The sequence below is a fragment of the Saccostrea echinata genome, unplaced genomic scaffold (genome assembly GCF_033153115.1).
Source record: "Saccostrea echinata isolate AGI-Se365-2 ecotype Australia unplaced genomic scaffold, CSIRO_AGI_Sech_v1 ptg000025l, whole genome shotgun sequence".
In the NCBI taxonomy this organism is placed as follows: Eukaryota; Metazoa; Mollusca; class Bivalvia; order Ostreida; family Ostreidae; genus Saccostrea; species Saccostrea echinata.
The window spans coordinates 23,228,781-23,253,459 of NW_026889774.1; the positions used below are offsets into that span (position 1 = coordinate 23,228,781).

The 24,679-nt window shown below is 34.4% G+C and overlaps 1 protein-coding gene and 1 non-coding gene across 6 annotated transcripts in view; one reads left to right on the forward strand and one right to left on the reverse strand.

Moving 5' to 3' along the window:
- Positions 1-213: 213 nt before the first annotated feature.
- Trnag-gcc (transfer RNA glycine (anticodon GCC)) lies at positions 214-284 on the reverse strand. Its single transcript has one exon. It is a non-coding gene; the product is annotated as a tRNA-Gly (tRNA).
- A 7,756-nt stretch (positions 285-8,040) lies between these two features.
- LOC133192210 (protocadherin Fat 1-like) overlaps positions 8,041-24,679 on the forward strand; it is a 45,997-nt gene continuing 29,358 nt past the window's right edge. For all 5 annotated transcript variants that reach the window (XM_061328181.1, XM_061328184.1, XM_061328182.1 and 2 more), the window contains exons 1-3: positions 8,041-11,406; positions 17,181-17,495; positions 21,493-21,554. In XM_061328181.1, coding sequence (XP_061184165.1) covers positions 8,055-11,406; positions 17,181-17,495; positions 21,493-21,554 — 3,729 coding nt within the window. In that variant the 5' untranslated portion in view covers positions 8,041-8,054. The remainder of the gene's footprint in view (positions 11,407-17,180; positions 17,496-21,492; positions 21,555-24,679) is intronic.

Consider the following 24,679-nt stretch of genomic DNA (forward strand, 5'->3'; position numbering starts at 1 on the left):
TCCAAATCACAAAGATGCCGAAATCAAGAGAGCATAATTCTTTGAATGTGCTTGGTTTACCTGAAATATTAGTATTCATAAGATCATGTAGTAATTTTATACTATCATTGGTTTGTTTTTTTTTTCACTGATTATTGTAATCATTTCATATTTAGATTCAGGAGCAAAAGAATCAATAAATAAAAAAAAACTATATAGAAATAAAAAAAAATGTGCATCGGCCGGGAATCGAACCCGGGCCGCCCGCGTGGCAGGCGAGCATTCTACCACTGAACCACCGATGCGTTATAACAGGGAGAAAATAATATAAGGAATTATTTTAATACGTACAATAAAGTCCATTTTCCTTTTTTTCATGATTCTGGGGTCCTATTTTGCAAGGGATTTTGTCAACTAATTACAGAGCAATCATGAATTAATATATCTATCTTATCTGTCTTTATTTTAAATGTTTCTAACTTGCAATAAATACATATGACACGTGCTAAATATTTAAAAATAACATGGTAACGATGGTAATGGTTTGCCTGATTTTTTTCCACTGAAAAATGAGAACCAAAACATTGTCTTTATTGTCATTCACTCTAATCCGACTTGTACTCCATCGGTCATCATTGTCCTGCAAGCACTTGTCGCGACCTTTACCTTCGTGTGTTTTCACCTGGAGTGGGCGGGGCATGTTATTCATACGCAGTAAACATAAAAATTCGAATTTGCAAATGTGATTTCTAATGCAATATTTATTAAAGCGACATTTTAAAAGGCAAACTGTTCTTTTGAAAAGTTTAAACTAAAAAGCTCAGATTGTTTTGGTTAGTTTTATAGAAAAGAATAATTTTGTCCCAACGAACTATTTTAAGACACACATTTACTCCGCCCATTCAATCAACTTTGAGTGGAGCATGGCCGACCTCAAACATTACATGATAGTGGAAAGAAGAAAGTCGGCAAAGAAATGCAAGGTGTAATATTATTCCTGAGACTGAAGAAATTGTGTATTGAATCTATATGACAAAGGTATGACTGATTCAATGAATAATATATTTTTATCACAATCTCCTTGGATTTGGTTGACAAAGTTGTGGTGTAATGTTTAGCAAAGTCGGATCCATGACACGCTTGACAGTGTGATCAGAAAGTGAAAATTGCTTTTACTTATCAGCTGGTAAGATTGTGCAGATAGTGTCATTTAAATGATTTTATTATTTTTTTTTTTGCTTTAATCTGACATCTTTCAAAATCAGCTTTTTTATATGCAGTTAATATATTTTGTGCTATAGCAGAATATCGTGATTATATACAGACAAGTATAGAATATTGCTGTTTTAGGAATTTTTCTCTTCAGATCACTAATTTGCCTTGTTTTCTCAGCATGTGTCTAAAACAGTGAACATATTTATTCAGTTTATTGCCAGTGTTGATCTAAGTTTTATCAGTATTGTACTTCAATTCACCTATCACCAAAATTTATATTTAAACTTAAAAAATCTTCAATTATATATTATCATTCAAAATGTCAGATTGACAGTATAACTAAAACATGAAACAAAATATTTCACAATTCATTAAAAGAACTGGACTAGTACATACTGTGCTACAAGTAAATATATAGTAAGCAAAAATGATGAAATGTCTTAAACTATCTTCATAGTATGGGGGAAAAAAAGAGTTATATAATAATATAATATTAATATTGTACCTATCAGATGCAAAGTTTCAGATTGTTTCATAGCACACTCCTTCTTAATATTTTATGGGGTCTTAACCTAACCTCTTGACATCAATTACTTTCATTCATCAGCGAACATTGACAAAAATTAAATGTTGATAAAGAGTGGCTGATGTCAGTGAATCATTTGTTTGTTTAGTGGTTTGTTTAACTGCAGGATTTACTTTCTTATTAAGGTATTTGAATTTAAATCATGACAAATGGTATCGAGTGAGAGGGCACCGTAGATAGAACACTTAAGAAAATACACACCTTTTATGAACAAGAATAACTACTTATATAAAATTTGGGTTCGAAGACTTTGGAAAAAATACAGGATATTAATTTTGTTTCCCTGATCCATTCAAACAAGGTTATTGGCCCAAACTGAGAGAATTTATGTCTCATGTTTACCCCATGTTCACTAGATCAATCATCTTTTTAAATCTGTGGGGGTATTTAAGCCTGTTTTTTTTTTTTAAACTTGTATTTTTTTTCCTTTGGTGTGTGTTATTCAGTGGGGGTCTTGTGTTGAGCTGGTGATTTAGGTCTAGCAGTGACCCTGCTAGTTTATACAGGTTTCCTTAAATCACATAGATCACACAGGGAAGTCCTGTCTCGATGACATGTAATCAAAGCATGGTTTTATCAGCTGGTCATGGCTTTGTTATTATTACTGTCTTGCAGGTACTAAGTCACTTTCTTTTCTGGAAGGGAAAAAACAGTAAAAATGCTGTTAGTCATGCAAGAGTTCTGATGGCGTCCTAAAGTTTTTAGACACAGGTAGAGAGGAGTCGTTTTACCCATATAAAAATCCCCACCTACTTACCTGTCCAAGGACTATTAGGGACGGAGTGATTGTAATCTGTTTAATGTTCTGGGCAGACACGGTACATAATACAGCTGTACTTTTTAACTTTATCCGCCACTCTATCATGCTTAAGGTGTTTATTATCCTAGCTTGGGTGTTGAGCATTTAATGACTGGTCCAGAACAATACAGTTGCGACCATTTTCAGTAAGATAAGGGGACAGAAGTCAAAACACGTACAATACAGGAATAGAGTCAGATACATCTTGGCAAAAATTCAGGACACATACACAACATGAAAGACTTCAGTCTGATTGATCCAAGTATTTAATAAATTAATTCTTTTATTTTTCAAGCAAAAGAGAATTTATAACTTTTATGCGGAGCTTTTCAGGCTTGTTTGCCAAAGAGAGTGATCCAGGTAATGACCAAATATCAGTATTGAACACTGTCATTTTTAATCTTTCACTATACCAAGTAAGGTTTAATTGAATATAAGTAGACTGCAAGTTTTCATTTTTTTTTTGTATTAAAGATTTGTTATGTGTGAAATATATGAAAATTCCAGTTTTCTATTACCAAGGTAATTTTTTGGAAAGTATTTTTTTGTCCATTTCAAGTATTATTTGTTGTTGGCGCCATACAAGGCAGGCTGTTTTGTAAAGATTTATGTTGGATACAACATCTGTGTTTGAACAAGACGTTTCATCTGTATATGTTTGCAGTCATTGATGCAGCATTGTGCAGTGAATCATCTTGGTATGAGATGATGGTCTTGTCTCAGTTCTATTGATTTTGCAGATCATCTGAAATTGTTCGGATTGCATTGAAATCTTCTGCCTTTGACATTTCAACAAACACTGTAGTCTTCTGCAAGAGTGAAGATCAAGAAAAGACCCTGAGCACTTGATCATCCTTAAGTCTTTCGGCCTTGGCTGTGTGTCATGCCATGTAAATTTGTATGCAATAGGCACAAAAGATTTTGTGTATTTATCAATATTACAAGGATTTTTTGTCCACTCCTAGGTTGGAGTTGTTTGTTTTTGAAAGTTCTGGGCTTTTATTGTACATTTTGAGATTTAATTTGATGGATTGTTATGACAATCTTGGGCCGTCTCACTGTCTCCCGTTTGGCTGACATCAACATCAATGGCCAGTGAACCACGGTAATCTACCACACTTCCTAACACATAAACCACCACACATGACATAAATACTATCAGAGTTTACCATCTTTTTTTTCGGCACAGCTTTGTAGTTCATGTATGGAGTACCCACATCGACTGCTCTCTGCCCATATCAAGTTTTACTCTTTTTTTGTACTGGGCTGGTCTGATAAATACCAATAGTTATTTCACCTCTACAAATAAGTATTACTGCACTGTTTTTGTTAAGGTTTTAGAGGGGAGGTGTTAGTGTGTTATGATAAGTACAATGGTGGAGTTTTATTTTGATAGGTCTAACAAATGTCATCTTTTGTTGGGGCCACAGACCTTAATTTGTGTTCTCTTTCTATACTGATTGTGGGGGTCAGAGGTTCTTATCAGAGAGAGGTGATTTGTTTGGGGGAGGTTTTACCTGAGTTTAACAGCCCTGATTTGTTAGAATAACACTGATACAGGTTGCTGATGATACAAAGGCTTCATATAGATGTTGTTATTTTCTTGTTGAACCCTTGTCAAAATATTTGTACATGTACAAAGTTATCAACCATCTCTTTTACTGAGGTTGATTGAGTTCAATAAATACTTGAAGCCTCTTCTGATAATTCTATTAAGTTATTTTAGGTCTTTTGGAGGAAAAAAGAAAACTGGGTGTATTTTTTTATAGGTTGGTGTATTTATATCACTCCCACATAGTATATTATAAACATGTTAAGAGTGCTTGTATAACAAACATTTATGAAAAGTTTGTCCTCTGAATTAGCAAAAAAACATGTATACAACCTTCCAAATGAAAACACTCGTGGAAATGTGGGGTAATCGGCTAATTACAGCCTTTTGAATATCAGACATTATACACATCTCGTTACATCTATGCCAGTAACATTGGAGACATGTTTATTTCTGTGCGACTGTACACCTGTGTACATAAACTATATAGACAGAATATATCGCCAATATTTGGACAAGTAAAATTAAAGTTTGTTGACTTTAGGATAGGACAGATAGTAAAATTGGCCGTACATAATGCATCAGCTGTTCTTATTCATCATCTCGAAACTGAAAATATGTAATCGTTACAACCACAGAGTTATTTATTCGTTTGCAATTTGGGTGTAATTTATTGCATTAAATATGCATCTCATTGTGGTTTTGTGTATCTTAAGACTCTTACAGCATTATTCAAATATTTTTTATTCAAATTTTTAAGGTCTTTATTAAGTTAATGAAGAAAAGACTTTAACGACTATATGTACTGCACCCTTTCTCTGACTATTGCATAATCTGTGTTTCGTAAGTGTATTGAATTTGAAAATCACCCAACATTTATGTAACTGTCGCCTTTAATTCCCATTGATTAGCTGCAAGTATATTATTGTTGACTTTTCACTTCAATTTGGATGTATTTTTGAAGTGCCAAAGATGAGTTCTTAATAGGGGCCCATAGACACAGTCAGACAGGGTTTGACAAGATACAAAGGCCACAGAGTGACATGGGTAAACCACAGCCATTAAACGCTGAATTTGTCAATGGGATTAGGGTTTGGCCAGCTGTGATATACAACTGGTATCATTGTCAGAGCTTTATATGTACCTTATTTCTGGGGACATCCATTGCAAGTATGTGCCAATTCTGGTTAACATCAATTTTACAAGCTGATCATGGGTGTGTTAATGTTTGATAAGAAAATAAAGGATGATCATTGGCTTTGACTACATGTCCATAATTTTGGTTTATATTTTTTTCGTTTGAATACTGCGTGTTCATTTGTATATGGCATACAAAGTGTATTTAAATATAATAATTGGTCAGCTATGTGACATTTTGTGACATTTTCAGTATTGTTTTGTTTGTGTGTATCAAATGATGAGATTTTGGCACTTACTGCGTAGGTATGTATGACACGTACAGTTATTAATATATATATACATACACCTTTCAGTTTATTCTGTTCTTTTTAAAACAATAAATGTGTAAAGGTATATATTTAAATGTGTATTAGATTACAGTTTTCAACTGCCAATGTTTTCAATCAATCCTTTTTTTCAACAATCAGCTGTTTATTAGTTCAGATTTCTGTGTTTATATCACATCTTATGATTTTCATCTGGTATGCTAAATAAAAAGCACTGGTGAAGGGCAGAAAAAAAGAAGGTTAAAGTAGGTGCCCTAAAGAAAATGACCGATATTTTCAATGCCTTAGTGGGTGGTCATACTTTGCTGCAGTAAATTAATACTTTACCTTGTGTCAGGTAGGGAAAAAGTTGATTTTCATGTGTATTGCTAGAGGTAATAAAAATAAATTCACCTGATTTAAAATCAGGACTCTATGCAAATTATAGAGTACAATTTTTTTTAAAATGAATTGAGGCAGAAACGTTTAATTAAACCATCTCTTCACATTTCAAGTTTCAGATTGTTAAAGTCAGTACATTGAACTTTTCTCATTAAAATTTTAAATTTACTTGCACTGTGTATTTTATAGAACTAAACAGTTATAATTTAAGAAGAAAAAAAATTCTTATTGAAAAAAAATTCTAATCAGCCTATTTTATCTCTTGGAATACAAATGTACACACAAGTAGAAATTAATTTGCTAGTTAGCTAAGTGGATTTTGAATTTTAATTTTCAAATACAGAGGATAATGTAATGTGGTTGATAATTTAAATAAAGGTAGATTCCAGTATGAATTAATCTGCTGGTTTTGCCTTTTTTTCCATTCATTCATATTATTGACCAAGTGCACACAACCAGGATGATAAAGGTAGATGCACAGGTGTGCTCGGAGGGTTAGGGAGTGCGTTACGACTTGTTGTTTTGGTTTTGACACCAAATTCAATGGATAGAGCCCAGGAAACCAGCGGTCTGTTATGTAAATTAATTTGTCTTTTTTATCACGGCTCAGAGCATTTTTTTTCGACTAAACAAGTCTTTCCTTCTTTACTTCTCGAGATGTGGCCCTTTCACCTGGAAAAATTGAAAACACATCTGATAAGAGATTGTTAGAGTATTTGAGCGTGTGTTGTGTAAAGACTAACAGGGAAAACGGTTGATCTGTAAAGCTGGGTGATTGATCAAGACTTTACAGGTTTGGCTGAAGTGCTAAAGTGCTGATTAATAATGTTTCACTTTTTACTCAATGGATTTACACCTGAATCTCACTAACTTAAAGGTATGGCATAGATTTTTTTAGACAATATTTTCTGAAATGTGGGAATTATGCTTGACGTTGAAATATGACCACACTATGTTTAAGTTGTGCCGTGTATAGGAGTTGACTGCAGGTGTGTTGAATATAAATAATTACGTTGTATATTTAATTCATAATCTTTATGAATGAGTATCAAATCAGGCCCTTATCTGATATGATATCTTTTTGGTGAATGATTCTTATGAGAGATGGATAGATATTATTTTTGACTGATTACCTGTAAGTTTCATAGATAATATGGTGCATAGGATTTACCGAATTGCCGTAACCTGCTGCTAATCTAAATACCCCTATCGTAAATTTGTTGTCATCTGATAATGGACACTGAGCAAATCAGGCTGACCTTTCTCCACTATTTATCTCCCTTTGTGTAGTTATGATCGGGCTTTATGGAAAATATTCTTTAATCTGAATTAAAAGATTGAAACATTAGGAGCTTACAAGAAGATTTGAGATGGTCAGGAACTTTGATTAGCATACAGAAGTTTGAAGGCTAGTTTGGAGATTCAGATATATAAATCTTATGCTTTTTGGGACAAGAGTATGCACCGCACTTATTGATTATAAAAGGTCTAATGCTAACCACTTGTGTACAGATTAATACATGTATGCATTGCATTGTATATTCTCTAAACATTACAGTACATGCAAACACAGCTGGTATATTTTCTAATACCCTTGTGCAATGCATTTTGCTCAAGAAGTCATTTTCAGTTGAATTTAAATATAGGTAAGAGGGATATATCATTTGTATAGGTAAAGACTTTTTTCTTTAAAAAAAAATGAACATGGTTGTTTGATGAACATATCCTGTGCAATGATTGACAAGTTACCTTGTCCTGAATTTAATTACAATTTAGCCTCAGGGGGAGAGTGACAAAAAGTAATCATTTACAGCATTGTTGTGCAAGAGTCCCTAGGTCCTACGTAATGACATGGATCTACACTTCAATTGCTAACTTTAGACGCTCAGTGGGGTAGTCATGTTTATTGATAATTTGTTTTTTTAAAGCTGTTAATGGATTTGTTCAGTCATAAAACCTGTCGATCTTCAAGATCTACGCTTTACCAAATGACATTTAATAATTTGACCAAGTAAGCAGTCTGACTTTAATTCATTTGTTCTCTTTTTTTGAACAGAGATGTGAAGACTAAACAGCATGGGTAGTTTTGCCCAAGACTGGTGGGACAGCAGGAAATGGCTCCAGTTATGGGTGATGGCACTGGTCCTCCAGTTACCATGCACGCAGGGGGAAGTGATGTCACAAGACCAGTTTCACTTTACATCACAGCTCTACAATGCCACCATCCCAGAGCGGGCACCCAGCAGAAGTTATATCACTGCCTCACAGAAAATGGGCATTTATATCACAGATCCAAAAGTTGAAGTGAATTACAAAATTGTGGACGGTGATCGCTCAGATATTTTCAAAGTGGAGCATAAGAGAGTTGGAGATTTTGTGTTTTTACGAATTCGTACACACACTAGTAGTTATGGAAGTCTAAATCGTGAATTAATTAGTAAATATTATTTAAAAGTGAAAGCAACAGGACAAGTGACACAGAGGGATGTTTTAACAACATATACTAATGTGATAATCCGAGTGCAGGATAAGAATGATCTCAGTCCATTATTCGACAGGGAAAATTATAATGTGACTGTGTCGGAAGACACAGGATTACATTCCACTATTTTAACTGTATCTGCATCTGATGGTGATGAGGGAATCAATGCAGAAGTCTACTACAGTCTTGTGACAAAGACAAATTCCTTCACCATTCATCCAACCTCAGGAGCTATAACAGTCACTCGACCATTAAATTTTTACGAAAAACGCATATACCATCTCATAGTGACTGCCCAAGATAGAGGGCCCAAATCAATATACAGTGCTGTCATGCAAAGAAATGCGAATATAACAATACATGTCACACAAGCAAACTTTAATGCACCAGAAATAATTGTTAAAAGTTTTCCTAACATTAAGAATACAGGGACTTCTGGTGTTGTGTATTCCGTTTTAACTGTTACTGATGTTGACATTGGGAAAAATGGTGAAATTAAGAATGTTTCAATCTATAATGACCCAAGTGGTCTTTTTAAAGTGCTTCCATCAAAAGACACTGTCGGTGAATATCACCTATTGTATACAAACTCTCAGCGAGAGAGCTCCATTTTTAACAATTTTTATATTACCATAAAAGCCTCTGATTCAGGAAATCCCCCAAAAGTGACTGACAAAAAAATTCATGTTCATATCGATGACCTTAACGACTTTGGTGCTATATTTGTCTCTGACCATTACCAGACATCAGTTCCAGAAGATATACCTGTGGGGTCCTCTGTGTATTACGTACAACCCAGTGTTACAAATCAAAAGGGAGTGAAACCCCGGCTTATGTATGAAATTACCACTGGGAATGACAAGAGTTTATTCAAAATCAAGAAAGAAACCGGTTTAATTAGAACTGCCTCTCTCTTAGATGCAGAGACAGATTTCTCAGTAGAACTAGTCATCAATGCATATGATCCAAAATCTATAGGAACTCTTGTCAGAGGATCGGCAACTCTCACCATAGCCATTCTTGACACAAATGATAATGCCCCAGTTTTCCAGGTTAATCAGACTAATATTGTTTTTGATGAAAATACACCTGAGGGTACTTTAATCTACAAAGTAGTCGCTACAGATGCTGATCAAGGCATGAATGCCAAAGTCAGTTATTCCATCACTAACCAAGAAACATTGCCATTTGAAATCGGTCATTTTACGGGTGACATCAAACTTACTAAAAGCCTTGACTATGAGACCATGAGAAAAGACTACAGGGTTGTTGTCCGAGCCACGGATTGGGGCAGTCCCTTTAGCAGAGAGTCAGAAATTCTTCTTTATTTTCAACTGCAAAATGTGAATGACAACAGTCCATTATTTGAGAAAGTAAATTGCTCAGGTTACCTGTCCCGTGAAGCTCCTTTGGGGACCGACATTGTCACTACCCCAGCGGTGGACTTTGATTACAGTGATCTCGTATATTCTATCAAGTCTGGAAATGAGGATGGCTGCTTGGAAGTTGATCCAAGCAGTGGGAGGTTAACTTTGAATTGTAGCATGGAAGAACATACCCAAGACCAACGTCAGATTACCATTGTCGTCAGTGATGGAAAATTTGACTCTGATCCAGTTTTCGTGAACTTGACTTTGGTTAATAATAAAAAGAATATGCAGTTATCAAATAAGGATGCCAATGTGCAGTGCCAGACCACAGATGCCTCCGAAAGACTTTTGAAAATACTGCAGGTGTCCAGTCACAATAACAATGATGGTCCATCTATTGAACCCAAATTAGCAGCCATAGAAACAACTAATGATCATGCACCCCAGTTCAATTCAACACTTTCCAACACACTGGAAATCTCTGAAAGTACAATTATAGGCACTAGCATTTTAAAAATTGGGGCCACTGATGATGACCCTGGCTTTAATGGCTTGATACAGTTTGCTCTCCTGGATGGTGACCCATATGACCAATTTAAAATTGACCCATTTTCTGGTGACATCATAGTCATTTCCAAGTTAGACCGGGAACACACACCAAAATACAACCTTGAAATCCAAATCTCAGATATGGCAGAGCCAACAAAAAGAAAGTCTGCTTCAACGGTCATTAGTATCAGTTTGAAAGACGAGAATGACAATGAACCAGAGTTTGAAAAAGATGACTATGAGGCATCAGTGTTTGAAAGTATCCTAGTGAATGCCACTGTCATACAAGTTATTGCTACAGATCGGGATATTGGAAATAATGGGGAAGTAGTCTACTCTTTAGCTGGAGATGAAGATAAGTTTTGTGTGGATTCAAAAAGTGGAATAATTTCTGTGAAGAAGCCTTTAGATAGAGAAGCACAAAGTGTGTACTATCTCCCAGTAAGAGCTAGTGATCTTGGCAAGAAACCACTGTCTTCTACAGCAACTGTTAAAGTGATTCTGTTAGATGACAATGACAACATCCCTAAGTTTGTCCCAGAGAACTATGATATCAAAATTCAAGAGGACATCCCTGTCGGAACTGTTGTTGCCACCATCAAGGCTGAAGACAGGGATGAGGGAGAAAATGGTAGACTGACATACAGTCTCATCTATGGTGTTGAAGATACGTTTGAAATTGACAGTGACACGGGGGTCATTCGCCTCATCAAGCCTCTGGACTATGAGACCAAACAAGTGTACAACATAAGTGCTCATGCAGAAGATGGAGGCACTCCATCCATGGTGTCTGCATGCTCCATCAACATTGAAGTAGTGGATGTTAATGAGAACTATGAAGCACCAGAGTTTGGAGACTTTGTGGGATACGGAATCGTGAAGGAGAACATTCCTGTGGGTTCTAAAGTGATGACCGTCACGGCCCATGACCCTGATGCAGATCCTCAGGAAGTTTCCATGGCAACCCCTGTAACCTACTCCATCAGAGAAGGAAGTGGTCTGGGGTTTTTCAGTATTGACAATGAAGGTAAGACATGGTTTTATTGTCCTATATCTGTGACATTCAGTGCTTGTTTAACAGGGACCACTTTAATGAACATAACATTCATTAAGTAGTTCTTGACAAATCAAAGCTCTTGTGTAAGGCAGTCATACATGACTATAAAATTATTGAGACTGTGAAGTATGGTTTTCTTAGGAAATAATTACACCTTCCTCTGCAAAATGAATGGCTTGTGTCACTGGTAGGGATTTAATCAAAGAGGGATGTAATTAAATTAGCACAAAATATGTTCTTCAAAGACTAACATGAATCTTCATGCCAGGGTGCACCTGTTGGAAAAAGCCATATACATGTATTTTGGAGACATAATGCAGGGCCTAAAGAGAGTTAATTTATGTAAGACAGTGCTACTATTGTTGCATAACATTGATCATTTTTTCAGAAGGCATTTCATCCCAATTTTTCAACAAGCACTTTCTACATCATTTGGCACAAATTAGAAAAACGAGATGATCCCCTGCAAACTCAAGCATGATATTCAAGTTGTTATGATAACACTTTACATTCAAAGTTGGGGGTATTACAGCATTGAAAAAATTTGTTCCAATAAAACATCTGGTTGATTGCATGAGATGATATAAATGATCCTTAAGGTAGAAAGATTTGCAGGTGCCTTTAACAGGTAAATCATTTTAAAATCATGTCAGCTAGGCCCCTCCACATCAAGTGCAATAATTGCCTTGTAATGTCCAAATGAAACTTGACAGTCATTTAAAAAGAATACATATTTGGGTTTGAATTTATATCAGTTTTATGCTAAGTTTAAAACAGATACTTGAGATTTGAACATTACTAAGAAAGAACATTTTGTTTGTCTTAGTTAACATACATATATTACAAAGGATAAGATATTGTGAAAAATGAAGACTGAGGTTTAAAAAAAAATTTAATTCCTTATTTGTTTTTAGCATTTTCTTTTTGTCAAGGACATAAGTGAAAACCCTTACGATTCTTTGTCCAGGTACAATGTTATGCATTGAACATATTTTACGCTATTTTATTTATGTTATAGATCTCATCAAAGTGTGATAATCTTAGGACAACAACATTATTTTTAAGAGGATTTTTGAACTACGTATATTAGGTTTAATTTAGACATGGGGTGTCTAAATGCTAGAAGTTAGTGACACATGGCTATTAAACTCATATGATCTTACTCCTTTTAAATTTCCAATTTTTCTCACTTTGTCAAACAATGAATGTGCATATTTGTCATATCTTTTGGTATAGAACAATGAAAATTGCCAGTGGACAGATTTGTCCAAAAAAAAAGTCTTTATGGTTTAGTGTCTAAAAAACTTTAGACACTCTATTTATCCATATTGATCTCTTAAACCAGGAATTGAAAAAAAAGATGTCCTACAGGAAAACTGTAAGTTCATGTACCACTGTAAATCTCATTTACTTAGGGTATCTGAGAGGTCAGTGATGGTTAAGTGGAAATGAATCATGTACATATAATTGGATAGTTACCCAGATTAGCTGTGGAGTATTAAATTTATTCAGAATTTGGAAATTAAAAGTGAATAAAATACATTGCAGGCTAGTTTTGCTCTCAGTAATTTTAAATGGCATAATCGTTTGGATTTCCTTTACTATAATTTTCTTTAATATGTTTTTTTCTTTTTCGTCTTTGAATGAAAATGCAAGTTTGGTAAAGATAAAATCATTTTAATCTTTAATGTGAAAGGAAATGTTGAAATTCCTGTCCATGTATTATATAATTATAAGCAAATTATGATTCATAAAGATATATATCTGATTTTCACTGCACGAATTATGTGAAAAAAATAATAAACACTGAAAGTGGGAATACACAAAATCGCTTTTGAGTCATTGAGGAAATCTGGGTAATTGTATTCTTATCGAAATGTCTTGATCACCTTGCACTGTGGAAGAGATATTGACGATTTGTCATGTGTCATGGCTACTTATCGCCACCATCATGGATTGTGTGTCTCGGGTACCCGTCATTTCTGTACATTTCCAGTTATCACATAATGTAACATCAACACCTGTTGTTAAAGAAACCTCACAGTTTGTCAAAATCAACAATGGGCAAAGGGGGGCATTTTTAGCCTGTTTCTGTTGTTTTTTACGAGCTTTTGAATGTACACTATGTAAGCCGCGTTCAGTCTCTGTTGTATCTACTTATCCCATCACTAGTGGTGAGATAGCTAGAGACATGTCAATTTTTTACCTGTAACATGAACTTCATTTACACCTTTGTGGTTTTATGAAGCCCGGCTAAAGGTCATGTCTTTGGGGAGGTTTAGTTGTCAGAGCAAAGACCTGCCCTGATACAGATAGATGGTTAAAGCCTTAATTTTGCGCCTTCTTTGGACTCTCAATATAGTAGGTCACAGTCACCAGATGATGGTTGTCAGCTTCAAGGATGAAAATGCTGATAAATAATTTTTTTGACTATTCATTTTCGTAGAAGCAACAATTTGTTGTTGATATATAGGTTTTCTAATTGTGAAATGTTTTTGCTAACAGTTTCATTAATCAGCACAAGTAATCTTTTATAGAACAGATAATAATTACTATTCAATGTCAAAGTATTCATACATGTAACATATTTCTTACTGATCAAAAGTGCTTAATAATTAATGAGCATAGAAATATGAATACATTTGCACTTTCTTTGATTAAGTGATGATATATATGTATGCCAGTGGTCATTTACTCTGATGGAGTGGGTGAAAACAGATTCAGCTAGAGGCCTCTAATCTCATTACCTGTCCAGGTAGAAATTAATCTTTACAGAGATACTAAAAGGTGTAGCAATTATAATAATAGACCCAGATCAGCTGGCATTTCAGCAGGTACTTTGCCTGGTTTGGGGTTACTTACACTGTGAAAGGAACAGGTTTACCCTGGCTAAACATTCTGACACTGAGAAATTGGAAAATAATCAGCTTGTGGTTGAAGCAATGAAAATATTTGTTTTACTAGTCAACAAGTCCTTTCTCAAAATATTCAATTTTTGAAATGGAAATTTGTTGTCAAAACAAATACTTAAGAAGTGTTCTTCTAATTTTCTCCGGTACATTTCTTAAAGGTGTTAAGTTTTAATTAAATGCTATCGTATACAAACGGTTGGACATTTTAACATTTTGTCTGATGAATTTAAAGTTCAAAATATTTCTCTTTGCTTGTGATAAATATTTACACCATAGAGTAGGGACTTTCATTTGATTTTGTCTATAATGTGTTATAACTAAAGTTTTCCAGAAACTAAACACCATCAAATGGATTCCTCCATTCAACATCAAAAACTCAAGCATAATTGAATATTGAAATATCAATCCATTTACAAGATAGGTGACACATGAGTTGATTCAATTTATTTTTCTGTGTATGAACCAAACCCTACAAGGGTTATAGAGTACAGAATTGAAATTCAATTTTGAACATTTATAGTGAAGTGTTACTGGAAATAAACAGGCTGAATTGTTTTATGGTCAACATGCCAGACATTCCTGGTCAAAATGTACCCCTGTAAATTCAGCAATCATGGGCAAATGTTTGAACAGTGGGATCCTAGAGAAATGGGCTGTTCGCATGTCAGATCTACCTAATTCAAAATTTAGATTCAAAAATGTGTATAGAAAAAATAAAATGGGGCTATTTTCAAATTGGATTATAAACATGTTTCAATGATTTGATTTTCAAAAAGAAATATGTTTCTGGAAGAAATATGTTGCATAAATATTCAAAATGCACTATAATTCATTGTTGTTCAGACATTGTCGCGAGTAATAAGTTAAGATCACTTAGATGTTAACTTTTTCAAGCCATATTTCCTTACATGTGTATTCTATCAGATGTACTTTACGATGTCTTGTATTTCGCCAGGTATGCGCCTCCTATTTACAACTACGCACACAGTGCACCATCATGTCACCTTCCATATTTGTTTGATGTTATTTTTTCCTAATTAATAGTGCATGTACCTTTTCGGAGATAGGCATCGTTAAGGTTGTTTACCCTTTGATGATAATCCATTGCCATGCTTTGAATTAAGTGCGACAACAATATGCATGCAACTGTAGACAAGATAACTATTAAACTGGTATTTGGCACCAAATATTAGTGGAATATTAGTCACAATGTCACATAAAAACAATGGCTGTAAAGGTTATAAGTGTAGCCGGCATCCGCAAATCAATTAGGTCTTTTTTCCTGGCTAACGTTTTTCCCAGGCTTTTTTGGTAGGTTAATGATAGTAATATAACATCAATTTGTCATTTCTGCTGGTTTCGCTGTCTAAAATACCAAGGGATATTTAACATTTCTATTAATTTATCTTACAGTATGATCAAGTCATTTTTATGATACCATTATTCAACAAGGAAAAAATAAAATAAAAAAGATGAAACATGTAGTTTGTCATAATCTTCCACACAATATTATATTTTTTTGACACTCGTATGAGAAATGCGAGATAGGTATTGTATTATTGATAGCCTATAAATTATAAAACTCTATCCCCAACGTAACCTGATGTTTTTTGATCATCAGCAGATTGTTGCGATTATAGTTATCCTTGTCTACCACATGATCTAAACACGATTACCATCACGAAATTTAAAAAAAAAAAAAAGATATCTGAATTTTTTTATGAGAAAGATGAAAGAACATTTTTTGATGGCTTGTTATTTAGGTATTACAATAGTTAGGTCAGGATTAATGGTATACTGCACAAAAGTGTATTATACTATAGAGACAAAGATGGGCGTATAGTTGGTTGAACCTGCAAAATATAAAAAGAAATTAGTATGATAATATGGCATGCTTCTAGTTTTTTCTTGCAAAGGACTTACAGTATAATTCCTTATTTGGTAACATCACCTTTATGGGCTCTTCTTGACAATAGCAAACCATGTGAAAAATTGTGACCCAAAGTAACGAAGTTTGCATTAAAGAAAATAAAGTAGAACTACATAATGTTTCTTTTGCAACATAGGAATTATTCCTAATAAATACTATTCTCTTATTACATGCCATCTAAATATCATTAAAGACCTACATCTTAAAGGTCCAGATTCTTATAAATTTATCATAAACTGTTAGACCATCTGTTTCAGATTCCATTACCTCTTAATCAATATAGGAATAGTCTTGTAATTTATAATAGAATCCATGGAGATTGATTTCAGTTGTGAGAAGAATGGCTTCAGGGCCTGATGAAAAGAAATCCTAATCCATGTGTCATTGATGGCTACATCTTTATTGATAATGTGTAGAATCAATGACAAAGTGGACAATCTAGGGTATGACCTGGATTGTATTGTTAGCAACTTAGGTTTTCTAATTTATCCCCCAAAAAGCAGATTGAATTAATGTTTAATATGTTGTATACTTGATGCATTTATGGTAAAACTTTGGTATCAAAAATATTGATGCATATATGGGTAAATTTTGGTATCAAAAATATATGTTAAGTTAACGTTGTATTGTGAGTGTGACCAATTTTTTTAGTATTCTGTAAGTATCCTCCTTGAATGACCTTGATACTTCAAATTCTGTCATGTCAAGTAAGAGGTATCAAGGATGGAGTGCATATTAGACAATAGTATGCAACCAAATAATAAATTTTACACTGAAATTATACCTCTACAAATTAATTGCTTTTGAAAAGAATGCTATCAATTTAAGTAAAAGTTGTCCTTATGTGTGAAATTTTCCACAAGGTCTTATACAGATTGTAAATTGTATAATCTTTGTTTTAGGCATCATTCGGACAAGTCGTGTGTTGGATTGTGAGAGTGCCTCTTACTACTGGCTCACAATTTACGCTACGGACAGAGGCCTGGTCCCCCTTCACACACGCCATGAGGTCTATATCAAGGTCACCGACGTCAATGACAATATCCCTCAGATGCAGCAGCCGATATACTTCATGAACGTAACAGAAAACACAAGGGAGGGGACCGTGGTGGGACAGGTGCAGGGTTACGATAATGATGTAACATCTCGCCAGGACCTAAGTTACAGCATAGCAGAGACAGATCCTTCATCTTACTTCAGGATAAACAGAGTCACAGGTATAAAAGACATGTCCTTGTTACCTAAGTCTATTCACTAGATAAAAGAGACATGACCATGCATTGACTTCAAAGTAGAAACTGGAAAATTAAGTGTTTGAATGGAAAGGGGGTCTTAATCTTTTAACTTTTTATTTTCATTGATGGATTAGACAACATCGGAATTTCTTTAAGATGTGTATGTCTACCTCCCATTGAGGAATTCTATTTTTTATCCATTCAGAGATATCTTAGAGCAAGTTCATAAAAACTGTACCTCAAGTTAAGAATTTATGGTTGCATTTTTTGTCAAAGGAGAAAAAAAAACCATGCACTAGAAAAGCGATATTTAATACTTACAACAGGTCAATTTAGTGAGAACAAAAAAGAACAACATGTAGTGTTATCAGTTGGCTTGTGTTCAATGAGGTGCCTCAGTAAATCGACAAAAAAATGGAACAATTTGTCACACGTGTTAGGATACACAGGGGGGTGGGGATCCAGACTTGGTTGTTGCTTCATGTCATTAACAAGTGGATGCTGTTTTAAGGACACCCATATCTTGCAGTAGGCATTCTGTATACAAATAATGCTTCTTTATCTGGCCACATGGTGTTTTGTATGGGATTTACTGCATATTAAAACCTCCATAGATCAAACGCTTTAAGATAAGGACGAGGGTGTTAAAACATGCATCTGGGAGATGAATTACTATAATTTTCTTATTATTCTCTTGGAAATTGTGAAGAGGAGATCTCCTTTGAAGTTTCTTAATTAAACCTGTGAAAAAAATAGAAAATATGTGTGGTAGTGTTGCTTGATGTAATAAAGAAAATTCAGAAAATGAAGATTATTTCCATGCTAATTTTTTGGCAGCAATTTTTTTTTAAAAAATAAATATGTTAGTCATGGTCTTAATTACCTAAGGTATTATTTCAGTTACAGTTAAACTCTTCATTAATTAAACACAAAAGAAATATTACAAGTTTTAAATTATTGCATGTACAGATTATAAGTTAAAAATGTTATTGGTTGTCTATTGTTTTCCTTCCAAATCAATTAGAATTCGTCCTTACTGCAAATGTTTGATGAATACCTATATACATGCTGTAGCTAATTGTAGGGTTCAAGTATGAATTAGGCAGGTTTCTATTCTTTGCATTATTGTAGTACTTTGTCCAGTGTATACTCGAGGAGTCAGATTTCTTACCAAGACAAAAAGGGTTGAACCCCATCAGGGTACCAAAGTATGAATTAGACACCAACCCTGACTGACGTTGTCGGTACAGATATCAAATTTGAATTTTATCGAATCTTTATCAATCCTTGTAAATGTTATCATTTTTCACAATTCGTCAGAGTACATTATCCACTAAGGCCCCCCCATGTAAGGGATTACCCAGCCTTACAGGGCTTTACCGTTTAGGTTGTCATGCTTTTGACTGACATAGACAGCATTTTGTTTGGAGACCTATGACACGTGTTAACTGTGTGCACTAAAATAATGAAGCATTGTATGGTTCTGCCCACCCAGAAAATGGTCTTAGATTAGGACTAAACACGAAATTAGACTGTGTTCTTCTGTTTTGTACTCCGGCAGGCAAAACTTGGCGCACGACCGAGTTATAGATGTACTGAGAAGTCATGATATGCCTTGATGAAAATTTTGTCAACATTGGAGTGGTACAAGACTTAAATGTCTATTCTTGTTCAGGGCTCAGAGGATTGAGCTACATTGTAAAATTTTCATTGGTGACCACTCATCCATCTGTCAGTTTGTTTTTCATAGCCAAGTTCTTCTCAATAATAGAAAGTCTGTCCTTTTCTTATCTCTGACTCTGTTTACTTTCAGTTTCTGCTATTTGTACACTTTTTTGTATGTTTGCTGTAGACACTGCAGAGGATAGGCGTCTTTGATGCTTTGTCCGGAAGTGTTGACTTTGAACAATACACTAAAGAATTGGATTTTTTTTTTAACCTTGATCAATTAAATGATTATGAAATTTCTTGGAAGTCTGTAAAATACAACCATAATTTAATGATAAAATTATCTTGTTATGGTGTGCATGCACTATGATTCAGCAGCTTTTAGGCTGAAATCTGGTATTTCATCATTGAAGTTTGAACATATATTTTTGAAATAATTTTTTTTTTCATCTGCTAATTTTCTTCTGATCAATGGAAAAAAATAAGATTATTAAAGAAATGACATGCAGGCAAGAAGACATAAATAGGAACAGGCAATTATTTGTTGGTATGTTAAAAAATAAAAAGAATATTTTACATTTTTTCAAAACAACATACCTTCTCCCGTAATTAAGGTGTTGGAAGGTAGACAAGAAATTATCTAAGATTTAGTATAGAGGAATTTCCCCCCATGTGACAGTTTGATAATCCACAGCCAGCTTTGTGTTTGTTACCCCCCTGTCATCAAGAATGGCATAAAAATCCTGTATTACTTCATAAGCCACGAGTCTTCCCACCACAAATACTATTTTTGTCATATCATTTTAATCTAGGAAATCAGGGTTAAATTGAAGAGACTTCAAAAGTAGAAATATGTGCCTTGTTATATAATGCAAACCTACTCAAAGACTGAACCATTTATCATGATTTTGTTGTCAGCTTAAAATCATGGGGTGTGCACGATGGCTTTAGACCAATTTTCATGGACTAGAAAGGTTAGGGGTCCAGGCCTGTCACTGGGATAAGTAAATCCCGAGCAGTTCTTAAACTTTTCCCTTCAGCAGGAGAGAGAGACAGCATGACACATGCACGTGTGCTATAAAATTCACCCCTTTTTACGATAATGGAAGGAAAGATCTAGGAACCTGTCACCAGGTGATTTGCTCCCTGACAACACCAGGTGCCTTTGTCCTGTCTGGCTGTAGCCCTGGGTTAGGAAAGTAAATTAACATCAGAATCTATCAGAGAAATCATGTGTTACTGTTCGAGGAGCCCTAAGCAACGTTCAGTATCTGTTTTAGTGCATTATGAACAACAATACTAAGGGAGACCCTTATCAATTTTCATAAGGCACACCTGTGGATTCAGAAAATTGATACACTCCATTGTTTGATGGATAACGATTGTTGCATGTAAAACGTTTGATAGAAATCTTAAGAAATCTTATGACAACCATAATTAGATTAGTTAAGTGGTTCGTTACTTCTGATGGCAGCTGTAGCGGTGATAGACCAGGTTTTATTTGATAGTGCCTCTTATGATTAATTATCCCCTCCCGATTGTTATCAGCAATATTAAATTTGGCTGTGAATGCCATTCATCGAAGCTAGATGATTTATTTGTAAGGGGGGGAGTTCAGTTTAGTATACCCGTGCAATGTATAAGAGTCTCTAGTCCTACCTTGACGTGTACAGCTCGCTTTCAGCGAGGTGTATCTATTTACTAAGGGCAAAGGTGAGGCGGATGGGGTTCTTTGTTTGTCTCATTTCAAGGTTGGAATGGGGAGGGGTTGGATGTCCAGGGTAAGGGGTCGTCATTCCTGCTGTACAACCTGCTCTAATGTCTTTTGTCTGTGTAATAAAACTGAAATTCACACCTTTTTGTCTCTTTTATGTATACCTGTTGCATGATCTTCACAAACATATTCCAAGTTCATGACTTTTAAGAAAGTTGTGAAAAATGTAACTTCATACTTGCAACCCAGAAATTTAATATGATTAAAGAAATTTTTTTTCCATTCTGAAGCGTGTATTACTGCAGAATGTTACCAATTCATACTGCTTTTTTTCCATCAGTCAATAAAAGGTTTACAGCATTGTGTAAAATTAATAAGTTAATATTTTATATATATTTTTATTTTGAATTCTAAAAAAATTATTTCCTCTCAGGAACTGAGTATAATTTTGTCAACTTGAAATGAATTGAGTGATTAATTACGATTTCTGCTGCGTGTGAAAAATAAAAATAATGGACAAACTATGTGCACAATAAATTTAACACCAGTGTATGACTTCATAAAGAATTTAAATTTTATAAATTCTTTTTTTTTTAGGAGTTATCACAACAACAAGAAAGAGACTAGACAGAGAAAGACAAGAAATACACATTTTACAGGTAAGTTGAAACAAGGTGTGCCAGAATTTCCTGTAAATATCATGCTTGTACCTGGCTGGGTCTCTTTGTGAGAAGTTCACCTGACTTCCTTATGCAAGGTCTCGGTGCATCTAGCTATAGAACAACCAAAAAGTCACATGATTGATTAGGCTCAATGGTTTCTAAATGAGGAAAATGATAATAAAGAATGGAATTCCTTAATGAATCATTAAACTTTTTTATTATAATTGGAATTATCCAACCTCAAAGTAATAATAAAACCAGTAAAAGGGGCATGGAATTTATTGAACACAAATGTTAGAGAAATTGTTCATTTTTTCCTAACATATCCATAAATTTTTTGTGATATTGAAATAAAATTATTTGTATTTAAAAAGAAAAATAAGATCATTCAATTATGGAAGTAATAAAAAAAGAACCTTTTGATCATTATAAAGTCATGCTGAGACTAACTGGGTGAAATATAGGTCTTTCCTTTTAAAATAAATTGTTGAAAATAAATTGAGGGTTAATTTCATCTGTGATTGTCCCAGGTGTTGGGGGGACACCTTTCAAGTGGAAGATAAAGTACCAGAAAAAAACACTGTAAGGTGGTGTTTGAATAGAATGTTTGTTAACGAATCCAAAATGAGCAATTCCATAGGAGGGGTGACTCTTTGTGCATGCTTTTGGACACTTTCTGACCACCTTTTCTTTCAGTTTTCAAACAAGTCAATCAGAACGTTCATGTATCTCTGCATGGATTGTTTGCATTTGATAAGTGACTTTGAAGCCCCGTGCCATTGATGCAGGCATAAATCAATTTTTCAGACCCTTTCTGTGGGACACTATTAAAGGCATACATTTTATCGTGCTTTTGATAATTTGATTTTTTCAAGTAGTCTTTTCTTTGTAATGTTGATTTGAATTAACTTTGAAAAGATTTCTTTTAACTACATGCTAAGCACCTTTTTATCAGAAACAAAATGGAGGGTATTTGAGTTTTAACTACAGGTATGCAAGTATTTAATTGGCTTACACAACAGCAGAGCAAAATCAAATTGATAATAATGATAAAACAGATATGGGTCATTTGTTTAGTTTCAGCCCCTTAGATTACATTGTTTTTCAAGATTGACAGTATTGCTAAAGACCTTTATGCAGTATACAAATGTATGTTGATAGATAAGAAATCGAATGTGTTGAAAATTTTTGTGATTTTTAATATTTGAAAGAAGCTTAAGATTTCTGCTGAAATAATTTGAAAGAGTGTGATATAAGGAAAAGATTAGGAATTCTTGATCTAGATGTCAAAAATCTGAATTCTCATCTGATATTATCCAAAGCAACATGATTATCTTAGAATATCCATTTTAGGACACAATGAAGGCATTGACAGCAAAATACCTTAAATGGTGTTCAACTTTTGCCCTGTTTAAAACTCACACTTTTCTTGAGAAAAAGCTGATAAGGGCTTATTTGATCTGTCAAAAAGATAGATATATTTCCGACATGCAATTTGGGTCCTTTCTGTGTAAAAATTTAGGTCAGTGTGTCTATAAATAGACTAAATGCCCATAGATGGACCGATACCCTTCACCTCAACAAAGCTTGTGTTGTTCAAATTTTAAATAATGTTAAGTCATGTTTAGGTACAGATTAAATTTGGCAAGATTTGCAAGGAATTTAAAAAGGAGTAAAGACACCCTCAAGCAAACTTGACAGATTGAAAGGAATAGATATTGAAAAGACTAATTGGGGATATTTCATTTAATTTCTTGCTCGCTTGCCATTTGTGTCATGTTAAAGGTATATATGCCCTGGCCCAGGAAAGAGGAGATGGAGCAGAAAATCTGATTTGGTCATTTTTAAAAATGTTTTTCTTGAACTGCATGAAATCGATTAAACTTTGAGAAAGGGCTGGGTAATTAATCTTCAGATAACCATTGGGCTGTGGCTAGGAACAAGAGCAGGGGTTGGAATGTCAAATTCGTTTGACCTCCTAATGAGGTCTTGTCACGTTAGTGTTTTTGTAGTTGTTCAAATTTTAACAAGGTCATGAGCATTATAGTGGGCGAGGGATGTTCTTTGGATGCATGATGATCACCCACACCTAGACATATACAATGTCTTATATATCAAGATGGGTATTGTTGGCTTAATAGAGAAGTGGATGTTCTCTGTAATTATTAAGACATGCAGTCGGCTTTGATTTTAAGTCAATCTAATTACAACAGACCGCAGATCTGCATTAACAAAGTAAAGAAACCATGGAGTGAAATTAGGCAAGAGATGGGTTCTGCATGTACAATATGGTTGTTATTAATGTTTAAGATTCGGTAGAATGCAAAATATATTAAGGCAAAATCAATGAGAGAAACGCATTCTTTACCCGGCAATATAATAGTCAGCTAGACAGTAGAATCATTATTTTTTTCGAAATTTGATTTCTTAGCGGGAGTTGTATGCTTAATAACACAACATTCCTTCTTATATAGCTTTTTCAATTAAAAAAATGGAGTAGGTCTGAATTTTTTCATTGCCATTGTCAAGTGCTTGATGTGATTCTGCAAGTGTTTTTTCAAGCTAAATAGAGAACCTTCTCAGAAATGTTTGTAAAACAGCAGAAGAGTATATCCTCAATTAATTCGTGCCTTCACGAGCAAGCTGCCAGGGTATGTTGACGTTGTGCTATAGAAATAGGACAGAATCATTGCTAGCTTGTTGGATAATTGCACAGAATGGTTGCATAAAGATGTATACCCTTATATCTATTATTCTCCAGACATCTTTTCCTTGCATGTTTACATTGAATGCTTTCACAGTTTCTGCTATTTGTATGAAAAGTTAGCACTGTCCAAAAAAAAAAAGTATACTCTAGAGAACAAATGGATGATTACACAGTGAATTAACACCATTAGAGGGGAGTGCTTCCTGTGTCCCTGGTATTGCTCTTTATCAATATTGTATCTTTAGGGTGTCGGCATCACGCCGCTGATTAGCTTATAATTGGTCCACAATCACACCTTTTCAGTAGACACCCCTACTGTTCTGCTGATGAGCTGAGCAAACAGCTCGAATTAATGGACTCTTTTAGAGAGAATGATGTATTGGGGAGATCTCCTAGAGACACCAACAAAACAAAA